This window comes from Calidris pugnax, unplaced genomic scaffold, assembly GCF_001431845.1.
Source record: "Calidris pugnax isolate Ruff unplaced genomic scaffold, ASM143184v1 scaffold70, whole genome shotgun sequence".
Lineage (NCBI taxonomy): Eukaryota > Metazoa > Chordata > Aves > Charadriiformes > Scolopacidae > Calidris > Calidris pugnax.
In genome coordinates, this window is record NW_015090862.1 from 3,107,027 (window position 1) to 3,118,736 (window position 11,710).

Genomic DNA, 11,710 nt, shown 5'->3' on the forward strand with positions numbered 1-11,710 from the left:
CACCTGACCCCGCGCGCCGGGTGCCCTGCTACGCTGATTGGCCAATGCCGTGAGGCAGGCTCACGCGGCAGAGAGGCGAGGAACCGGCTAACACGCTTCCCCGAGGGGTCCGCTAAAATGGCGGCCAAAGGGCCGCTGTTGACCTGGTGAGTACATTCCCCCCCTCTCCTCCTGGCCTAGGCGGCCGCGTCTGAAAAGCGGCGGGCAGGAAAACGCCACCCTTCCCCGCGCTGCCCCGCCGAGAGGAGAACGGCGGGGGCCCGCATGCGCCTGAGGAGGGGGGCGGGCCTGCGCTGCTGCGCTCGCCCGGCTCAGCCCGGCCCAGCCCAGCCCGGCCCCTGGCTGAGGGAGGACGGGGCGGCGCCATGTTTGTTCTTTACCTCAGGGGGAGAGGGGAGGAGCTGCCGCACTTTCCCTGAGGAAGAGTTAGTCTGCCTGTTTGTGTGCGTTCGGAAATGAGGGCTAATTAATACGCATTTACGAGATGGGTTTGGGGCAGTGGCATTGTTCTTGTTTTTAATACTGAAAGCCCTACAAGAAAGTAATTCGGCTTTTTAAGCCTGGAGGGGAGTGTTGGTTTTAAATTAGTTTATTAGTTAAGAAGGCAGAAAGAAATCTTTTCTTTTGCCTTTCAAAATAGTTTGGGAAGATAGACATTTTATAAAGCCTGTACACTGGGACGGCTATATTAAAAAAAACCCACAACCAAGTAAAAAGGAGAGTTTGGAAGGTAAGGTGTGTGTAGAAGACAAAATACCTCTTTTATGAAAAATTAAAAGCAAAGTGACTGCATTTTTCTTGAAATTCCAGCAAGTTGAACCCAATGTTTGGTTTTGAGCAATTAACATCTGAAAGCATGTGGCTTCATGAGAATTTCTCCTCCCATATCTAGAATTTATACCCTGTAGTAATGAAATTGTTCTTTTTGGACTGTGAAGAACACATGTATTTTACTATGGAAAACCAGTGTAGAATTAGTGTATATGTTACTTTCATAGAGGGAATGTGGAAACAGTGTAGATACCCTTTTTTTTTTTTTTTAAATAAAGAATTCTGATTTTTGTTTCTTATGGGCAGATGTGACCTTTATTTTTTTGTGTATTGCAATGTTTTTATTTTGTTTGTGGTTTTTTTTTTTATTATCAGGGATATTTCACCAAAAAATGGCAGTGAAGTATTTTTCTCACATGAAATTTATGAAAAATATTCATTGGCTCCGAGCCTCTCTGAACTATGGCAGTTATCAAACAGGTACATTCTGTCACGTTATAATTTTGTGCTATTTGTCATTATCCTATTGATACATACAGTTGTGGTTTTGGGCGAAAGCCGCATGTTCCCTGGTGTGCAAGGATTTGTTACTGACTCCTGGGTCCAGCAGTTGGTCTGTGCTTTACCTATTGTGAAACCTCAGAAAGCCGAAAGAGTTTAGGCTGGGACGTCCGGCCTTTCATGTCTTCTGGGGGTGTGGGGTGGTATTTGGGGGGTGTTGGGGTAGGCTTTAGGTTATTTTTGGGGGGTGATGCTTTTTATTTTTTTTTTGCTTTTGGTTATGTACCAAAGAGGGATGGCGTTTGACCCACACTCTTAATTGGTCGCGGTAAGGATCCTGTAACCCATGACCCAGATCTAATTCTTTTTAGAAATTACTGTCTTGCTATCTGTCCATGTCTTCTCACTTTGTAGAAGGCTGACAATAGTGTATGTTGAAATCCTTTTTACTTTTATCTTTTGGAAGTAGGCAACAGTGTTTATGTGGATCTAAGAGTGTCTTAGGTGCAGCGGAGGTGTTTTTAATTCCTTTGGTAATGAAGGAACTGAATAGAATGGTAGCTGAAGAATGGGAAAAGAAATGATGTGAACACAGGTGGTACAGGCCTTTTCCGGTTCATCTCTATTGCAGCAACTTTCCTTGAACTGGCAGAAATTAGCACAGCCCTCAGAGCTTGCTACTGGGTACACTGGGTATTGCTGTGGGATTCTCCCTTTAGATCATGTAGATAAAGGGTTTCTGGAGTAGATAAGACTGCACTCAGGAGTGGAATTGTGTTCAGTTGTGTATGGTAGGAGTGGTTTTAAAGCTGGAAGAGGGGTTGCGACCAGCAAAATTTAGAAATCGATGGAACTGAGTGGTATGGCAATAGTCAAGAGGAAGAGAAATGGAACCTGTTGGGGCAAATGTGAAAGTAAAAACTGGAAGAAATTTGTGAATTTTTATATTGGGGTTTCTGATAGGTATTTACAAACATGTACATTCTCTCACCATAGAATCTGTGAATGCAGGTTGCTGATAAAATGAAGGGGAAAAATTTAAGCCGTCAGCTCAAATAAAGTATAATGCTGTAAATATGGACAGAAAAGCTCTGTCAGATTATTTTGGTTTGCACCCTGATGAAGACTGTGACAGCACTGCATAGTGAAATGATCTTGATGTGCTGCCATTTCATTCAGTGCTGAATATAGCCAATTTAAGCTGCTAGAATTTCTTGATGTTCCTACATTGGCATATCTGAGTCAGCATCTTGTCGCTGCTGCAGCTTAATTAAATTTGCCAGTTTGTGCCATGAGGATGGACACATTCTCATATTCAGAGAGACAGCTGTGAAGTATTATTAAGAACTGTGGACGTGATACTGCTGGGTTTGAATAACACTTGAGATGTTTTCTACTGCTGAAATCGTATCTTAAAAATATGCTTTTTCCAAGATCAGCAGTTAATGTTCATTTTGTTAACCTTAAATACTTTCTCTCTTAAGAGCAGTTATTTTAAATAGAGCAGGGCTAAGATGGCCTTCATATACTGGAGTTGTTTTAAGAACTAGCTTATAGCGTTACTCCTTTGTTGTTAGGGCAGCTATCACCTTGCCTTAGCTCAGTATTATTTTTGGCAACTGATTTCAGAATTGTTTAGGGTACAAAATGAAACCTTTGAATTGTGTACTCTGTTTTTAGGCATTTCTTCATTGAAATCTGGAATTTCTGTTGTTACAATTAAGTAGTTTTTATTTATTTCTTTTAGAGTGAAGAAAGGGTTATTCTAGTTAATTCGTTCTCCTTTACTGTCATAACTTTGACTCATACGTGAGTTAGACCTTTCTGAGTGCAAACTGTTTCTGAACACTGACCATCAGTGAATGAAGAAATGTTGAGACTCTTTATGTTTTCATTAATAATGGGTGTTTTCAGAACAAATAACTGGAGTTTCATATTTGGCTTGTCACCCCCATATTGAGTATGCGGACTAATATATACACCATTTTGTTTAAAAACAAAACAATACTTTTTTTTTTTTTCCCACCATCTTTAAACCAGTGGTAAACCTGCTGTTTGTATACTAAGGATTAGTCTGGTTGCCTGGTTGTCCAGTTGAAGTTTCAGAGTAAGAAAATTCCTGTGGCATAGACTAGAAATTGGAATAGAACACTGTCTCACAGTACATTTTGCTGGATTTGAAATTTAGGCTTGCATGACGGCCTTTATTAATCCTGACAAATATTAATATTTATGTGAAAAGTGTAAGTTCTTTCATTTATTACTTTTCTTTCAGAGAGGTAAAGAAAAATGTGGAGGCACTGGCAAACTCTTCAGAAAACAGACAGACTTCTAGCATCCAGTCTGCAGATCTAGTTGAGGTGGAGGCTAAAAGCACAACTGATGATCATCCTTTTCCAGAACCTAGACTCCCCTATCCATTTACCTCATGTTTGACTGAGAAGGAGCAGAAAACATACTTATATCTGATGTCTAAGTACTCAAAAAAAAAAAACCACTTTCAAGTTAATGCAGCAAGTCAAAGAGAATTATTCACATATCTGGTAAGTGTGCATATAGGTACAAACATCATAGAGGGAGTCATACAGGATTTTTATTACAAAGAGTTAAGAAAATACAGCAAAAATATTTTTAAATTCAATTTGTCATAACTTCCTTTTAACTTGGTATTATGAAGGGTAATATTCAGGATAAAATTTTTAATATAAATTTAAAGTATATTTGATTATTTCATTGAAATTGGCTGGGTTTCCTGTGGATTGTTTTTGCTTTTTTCTGTTTTGTAGTAGTAGTCTAAACGACTGACGGTAAGCGTAGATCTTTGATAGCTGATCAAATACCCACCCACCCCCAAAAATCCCCACAGTATTTTATGAGAAGCAAGTTGACCTTCTCTGATTTTAGCATTTAATAATAGTGTGTACCCATCTTGTATATCTTGTATAATGTTAGGAGGTGGATACATTTTGATGTGTTCTTTGACAGCACGCTGTAATGAGAACTTCCTTTATTAGCATGTGAGGGGCCCTGTGCATTGACCTGTGCTTGGCACCTCAGTGCTTATGGGAGGAGAAAGGCAGGGGTTCATTCTCGCTGCTCAGTCTCAGCAAGGGTTTTTAAATAGTGAAGAGCTATGTCTCGTGTTGGGTGGAAGTATCATTTTAGTTGAATCCTGTATAATGTTATTAATCAGCAAATGGTTTTGAACCATTGCATTTGGTTTACTCTGCTTCCTTGTTTTATGCTGTAACAATGAGAATGCAGTTCCCAGGCAAATCAGTACCTATTGTGTTGTTGTTACTTATAATGTAATTGCTTATGAGGTCAGAGCTCAGATATCTTTGTGGCTCTGTCACGTAACTTGCTCCAACAATGTCTTGTAACCCTTCTTCTTATAAACTACCACTGTATGATCTAAAGAAGCTTGCTGTTTGTTGAGGGGTCATGTTTTGCTGTTTTGGGTTTTCTTGTAAGGAATGGGCTTTGCAAATTTCTTTTTTTACTTAAGTGAAACTCTAAACACATGCAAAGACTTGCCAAATTGAGCAGCAAGTGGAATCTCTGCCCTCCCTCATACTGCACTCCTCTCTGGAAGGTTTGCTGGTTACATGCCTAGTCTACAGGATTCCATTCTGTCTTTAAAAAAGGATTTTTCCCTCCCCCCAGCAAATGAAAGAAGTAGTAAACAATGAAATTGCAGAATTTATGAAATTTGCCCAAAATGCTGCAAAAAGCTGTGCCAAGGATTATGATGCCATCTCTGAAGATGCACTACGTTATACTGAGGTAATTACCAATACTGTCTTTAATTCCTTCTCTTCTGCTCATGGGATCTGATGTTCCCTGAACTGCTGATTCCATCTTGGGATGAGACATGAGAAGTCACCACTTCCCTTATGCTGTGCAGCACGGCTACAGTTTATAGTAGCCAATAAGATGCAATATAGGTGAGGTCACTGAATACAATACTGTCCAAAGATTTAGTCATCAGTTAAATAAATTACATCTTTATATTTAGGAAGGGGAAATTGCATTTTAAGTGTGCATTTACATTAACAAGCTGCTCCTAAATATACACTACCGGACAGAACGTTAAGCTTTCTTCCACAGTAGCATGTTACAAAGTCACTTTAATCAGAGGTTACTCAGGCTTTAATCATAATCTGCAAGTTCATGCTGTGTTAAATACTCACCTTGATGACTGTAGAATCAAACACGAATGTGACTTTATCATTTTTGATTTAATAGCACATTTCAGGAAAAGAATTCCAGAATAGAGGTTCATTAAACTTTCCTGTCAGTGGGTTGACTTGCTTTTGCTTGCTTTCCTCATAGTGTCGCCTTAATTGAAATGGCCTAAATACATGCATTTTGTTAAAATTTTAGTCTTTTCTAGTACGTGTCACATGACTTTCTTTTACAGAATAAAGCAGAAAAATAAATGTGTGTACTAGAAAGTAGAGTGCTTAGTTAAATTCAGAAGGATTGCTTCTATTTCACCATAACACTTTTTATTGTATGCTTTTCCATGCACAAGATAAACATGTTCTCCCATTAACGCACGATTTGGGCACATGTGAAGACAAAATTCTTGTTTTTTTCTAAAAATTGGGATTGGCTTTGTAATTTTATATCTTAAACTTGTGTCTGTTTTTCTAAGTGATCTTGTCATCTAGTCACAAAATGTGTCTTCAAACTTGAACTCCTATTTATATAACCTGAGTTAAAATTGAAACAGAGACACATATTTAAACAGTATTTGCAGAAATAACTCATCCTAGTTACTAAATAAAACCTAAAGATCTTAAGTGCCTAATTCAGATATAAGAAAAAATTATCTTAGGATCTAGAGTTGACATGTAAGCAAGTTTCAACACATACAGAATCTTCCTGTGTCTTTACCTTTGCAACTTTTACCTAGGCCTGGTGTAAATTAGGTAGTAACACAAAAAATATTAGTCCTTCTAAAAGCCAAGATAAATAAACTGAAAAGAAAATAATTACCTGGTTTAGTTCGTATTCTACTAAAGTTTTTTTTAATTATTTGTCTGAGCCTGTGTGCATACACTGTCAGCCTTGCATATGAAGGTTTGGGGAGAAATGAGTATGTTTCAGTTCTGATAGTAGTGATTGTAAGATTATTACAGAGTTGTACTGGTGTCTCTAATTTTTTTAATACTGTCTCTAACTGGAAAAGTTGAACAAGTCTGTTAGCAGTAATCTGCTAAATATATCTGGATTCTCTACAGAAAGTATATTCAAATACAACTTGCAATTTCAGAAAAAAACTTTTTAAAATTAAATTCTTATGAAAAATGCAAATTCATAAACTATTTTTTTTTTATGTTAGGAGTTATTTCGTGCTTGTATTGGACATGTCCAGAAGTATCCTGAGTTTTACACACTCCAGGAGATCATGAGTATCATGGGAGGAAAGTTTCATACACAGTTGACCTTTAGGCTGGAAAAAAATCTTCTTGTAATGGTAATATCTTTCAAATACATATTGGTTCGATGTTATTTTCAAACAAGTAGAATTGCATCTGAATTGTGTTATGCAAGGATTCAGGTTTTTTACAGGTACTGTTCAGTGCTTGGGTTAGAGGTTATAATTTACAATTAAAACTGTTAATGAGAACGTTGGCAAAATTTTTTCACTACTAAGACTGTTAAAGCTTTTATGGTATGTTTGCAATAAAAAGATTACATTAATAGTATATTTTTTTAATATAACACGAACTTTATCATGCATCTGCATAAATTCTTAATATTTTTCATTTAAGAAGTGCAATGTTACGTCAACATGATTTCAGTTAAAGCTCTTTTTTGAAACTGCTTGATTTCTTCAAGGGTACGGCAAGACGTAGTCAAACAGATTTCTCTGCCATGCCTGTTCAGCTGCCCACAGATTACAACACTGTTGCATCTATTATAACTCCAGAAAAAAAGGCTTCCATTATACACAATGTAAGTAAACTTTTACTGTTGGTTTAAAGACATATTTTTCATAGAAGAGCAATTTAGTCCTTTTTCTGTGGCAGCATTAAGTTTTTTCTTCCTTTCTTTTTTTTTTCCCCCTAATCTTACACAATTTATAGCATAGGAACATATACTGTATCGTTATTTGTTTAGTATTTTATTCATAGCAATTGCACTGTCCTCTTCAAAAGTGGGGTTATTACCTCTTGGACCTGGAGCCTCTTGAAGGGACTTCTTTGCTCTCGTAAAACATGAGAGAGGTCCTTAAATTGGAACACACTGTGTGAAATCTAGATAGAATTGTTTATGACAGTCTTACTCTTTTTAAACTTTGCTTTCCAATTTCTAAGCTGGTCTCTGTGTGTGTGAGTGTGTGTACGTAAATATGAATGCATGTAGGTGTAAATGCTTATGATTTAAGAAAGAAGTCCTGAGGGTAGGAAGAAGTACTTTAGACTGTCTAGTTTTCTGAAAAGTCAATTAGGTTAGCTTACCCTGGGAATTTCTTCTGCTGCACAGCATAAACTCCATATCCGTGTTCAAAAATTTTTAGGTTCCAATCCACCTTACTGTTAAATATCCAATCTTTCTGTTTGTGTTCTTCCACAGAGAAAATCAATGAGTATTTCCTTCTGTAGAACTTGGGGTTTATCACTGTTTATTCCAGATAATTTGTTATCCACGTTTTGGATTTTGTTCACATATCAAAACCCAAACTTTCAACAGAGGCACTGTGACTGCAGAGACACTTTTGCTTAAGAAAGTAGCAAAGGTGACACAGGAGAATGATACATGCCTCAAGAGATGTTATAGCTATAAACAGAGAAAATTTCTGATGATGTCTCAGGTGGCAGAAAAAAGAACACAGCTAGATTTTTCTTATTTCTGTCTCACGGTTCTCAGTGCTCCTGGGCTTCTGTTATCTTCTTAGTCCTTGATGTTCTCCTCCCACCTCATGAGCATTCCCAGCCTCCCCTCTTCTTGGAAGCCTGTACTCGTAATCTTTAATAATTCTAGCATTTCAATTCTGAATTTGTATTCTTCATGTTTTTATATTTGTTTTAAGATTCTTTATATGTAATCTATATGCAAACTACTATGCATTTTTAACCATACTTTACTGTTAATGTCTTTATTGTGCTATTAGTTAACTCATAAGATATGTAATATATGTTTAAATGAATCTGGTTTTTTTCCTTCTGCAATGCATTCCCATATTTCATGATCATATAAATTCTTATTCAGTCTAGTAATTCAAATTATTAGCAATTAACTGAAAGATACAAGTTAAGAAGATATATTTTCTCATGCTGCAAGGTGAATGCATAAGATTCAGCCAAAAACCTGCAGGGGAATTTTGTGCTTTTTCATTTGATACTGAAGCCTGGCACTGTGGTGGTATTTGGGCTTGACCGGGGTGGGGGAATGTTAATCCATGTTTGGGCTTAGGGTTTTTCTCATGAATATAAATTTATATGTGTATTTCTTAAAAAAAAAACAACCAAAACAAACTTAACCCCAGCTTTTTTCTGTTTAGGATATTAGTTCAGATTCAAATGCAGAAAAGCTTGCTTTGAAATACTGCCCTCAAGTTGTTTTAAGTAATCAATCATTATTTACTTTACTGAATAATCATGGACTAAACTACAAGGAACAATGGGAAATTCCAGTTTGCATTAAAATGATCCCTGTTCCAGGTATAGTATGTTTTTTCTTCTAAAAATTTTTCTTCTAAAATGTTTTTGTCCATGAAAATCCAATGTTTTGTCCAATGAAAATATTCTCGTAATCCTTTTTGAGCAGACTGAAGAACAGGAAATTAGAAAATCCAGTAAAACCAGCTGTGGGAAGGTAGAAGGTAGTCTGGTTTAGTTTACACAATAATAAACTAGTTTAATTTTGGCTTCATTTAAAAAAGAAAGAAGCTAAGGTTAATGAGAATTGTAATTGTAATTATAAGCAGACATTTTTACCTTTTCTGAAGAAGCAACATTCTAGAATGCAGCTGTAAGAAAACAGTATCTCTTAAGTACTTCCGTGTTTTTAATTTAAGGAATCAAAGTAATAAAATTTGACTTATTTAGTTCACACATCTTAAAGGGCAAAAATCTGAAGTTAATAGTTTTCAGCTGTCATCTGGTAAGGAGTCAGAGACCTTTGTGTTGTAAAGAGAAATGTTTGGTTTAATCAAAGTTATCGTAAAAAATGAACTTTAAAAAATCCATTGCTCTAGTTTGTCCCCTGTTTTCAAGGAGGAAAGCTGAAAGCAAGGTCATTTCGTAGTTTTCTAAACCTTGTTCCGCCTTGTTACTGAGAATAGTAACAACCTCTAGAGGTATCACCATTAACATTGAATCTGGACATAGAGCTATTTTCCGCTTGGAAAAAAAAAAATCAGTTAACTGTCCTTTTGCTTTTCAAAACTGTAAGCTCTGCTCCTTGGAAAGAAAAGAACTGCATGAAGCTGTTATTATCAAGTGAACTGATTTTAGTAAGCTAAAAACGAAATTCTGGAGTTTTGTGAAAAAACCTTTACCTGGAATCAACCCATTTACACCATAGGATAATGAATAAATAATGAATGTCCATGGAGATCACTTTTCCCAATGGCAACACAAAATATTTTGAATACACTGATTAACTCGTCTGAATGCTATACTTAGTTGTTAAGTACCCCATCAGTTATCTGAATATAGATTTCTTCTCTTGTTGCCTTTTTTTTTTTTTTTTTTTTTACAGTCAATATGAACGCTTTTCTATTTGGACTTCTGAAAACTGCCTGTGCAGCAGGGAAAAACTGAAATACAGTTAAATGAAACACTTCTCATTGTTATTCAGTTTCTTTTTGTTGCAGGAAGAAGCCATTTCTGCAGATACACAAGGCCTAAAAAATGTGTCTTTGTGTTGAAACAAAATGATAAACAGCAATAACCATTCTAACAAAGGTGTCCCAGTCCAAACCACAGCAAAAGGCTGTAACATTTCATACATTCCAGCGTCAAGACTGGGCTACAAAACAATATGTTTGAAGTGGAAAAATTATATTCTTCTCTTTTTTCCCTTTTTTTTTTTTTTTTTTTTTAGTACACACTAAGGGTTTTTTCATTATGAGTACTTATAATGGTTGTTGTCTTGGAATGTCCATGTCGTGTGCATTTCACGCACATTTGTATACTAGACTTCTGGATAGTAGTAAATAAGCTGTCAAATATTTGCAAATCTTAGAATTTTTGCACTTTCCTGCGTTAAAAAGGAGGGCTTCTCCTCTCCTTCCTTTTCCACCTTCCCTGTAACCCACTTCTTGCATTAATTATATTTCTTTCACCTGCGGAGTATTTTTTTTCTAGAACAGTGTCACTATGTTCACCATGGGCCTTTTTTTTTACTGTATAATATTATCACTGGGTATCACTGTTAGTTTTGGATGAAACTGCAGGTGATTCATGTGTAAATGTGTTAAGGTGTAAACAAAAGAGTGGGGCAACAGAACTGGGACATAGTTATTGATTAGAAGAAATATAAACTGCAGACATTGCTTTTTGGGCAATGAGACTTTTAAAAAAAATTTTTTTTGTGAGGTTCATCAAAGGAATTAAATAGATATTTTTGGAAAACAGAACACATATGATGTTATAATGCAGTATAAGGAATGATGAATCCTGAATTCTTATTTTACAAACTCTCTGTTTAGAACTGCATTTCTAATATGATTGACTGTTAATGTGGTGTGAATTGCTGCTGCAGTATCCTAATAGTTCACACTGTATCTGGACATACTTTTATTTTCTGTTGTTAATGAATGAAATGAGTTTTTCATTTCTTCCAGTGTGAATGTGGAATGTATTTGACCATAATTGGAAGTCGAAAGATTTATTATTTAAATGATATAATAATCTCTCTTCCTTTCATTTGATATGTACTCAGTCTCTTCCTGTTCTTGAAAAGGTAGCAAACCAGCTAAAGTGGTTTATGTTGATTCACCTCTGATGAAAAAGGAAATGACAGTAAGAGAGAGGAACCAAATCTTCCATGAAATTCCAATGGACTTCCTAGCAACTAAAACATCTTATGTTTCAATTTCTGATGTATCAATGGACAAACCAGCTGAGGACAGTCTGTTTCAGTGGGATGTATGTAGCTCCACCTCTTCTTAAAAGCACAATGCCGAAAATCTACATTAAAATTCCTTAGTTACTTGTTCTGTGATAATGATGGAAAACTTAGGTTTGCTGTTGGGAGGTTTTTTTACTGCTGGGTTATGGAACCCATGTTTTAAAATGTCTGTCTAGTTCCTTTAAATGCTTCTATTATATCAGCATCTCAGCTTTAATGTTTACTTCATTAAAATGTATTTTGATCAGTTCATTTAAGTGGGAAAAGTTCTATGAGCTTTATTTCTCTTTTGAAAGACTTTTCAACTCCTGGGACTTAAACTATTCCATGTTAAGCACAGGAATAC

General features: G+C 36.2%; 1 protein-coding gene across 3 annotated transcripts in view; it reads left to right on the forward strand.

Moving 5' to 3' along the window:
- The first annotated feature begins 30 nt into the window (after positions 1 to 30).
- ICE2 (interactor of little elongation complex ELL subunit 2) overlaps positions 31 to 11,710 on the forward strand; it is a 39,477-nt gene continuing 27,797 nt past the window's right edge. For 2 of the 3 annotated variants that reach the window (XM_014944616.1, XM_014944615.1), the window contains exons 1-8: positions 31 to 146; positions 1,147 to 1,251; positions 3,548 to 3,815; positions 4,939 to 5,058; positions 6,623 to 6,757; positions 7,123 to 7,239; positions 8,789 to 8,948; positions 11,197 to 11,381. In XM_014944616.1, coding sequence (XP_014800102.1) covers positions 118 to 146; positions 1,147 to 1,251; positions 3,548 to 3,815; positions 4,939 to 5,058; positions 6,623 to 6,757; positions 7,123 to 7,239; positions 8,789 to 8,948; positions 11,197 to 11,381 — 1,119 coding nt within the window. In that variant the 5' untranslated portion in view covers positions 31 to 117. The remainder of the gene's footprint in view (positions 147 to 1,146; positions 1,252 to 3,547; positions 3,816 to 4,938; positions 5,059 to 6,622; positions 6,758 to 7,122; positions 7,240 to 8,788; positions 8,949 to 11,196; positions 11,382 to 11,710) is intronic. The other variant, XM_014944617.1, reaches the window with a different exon arrangement.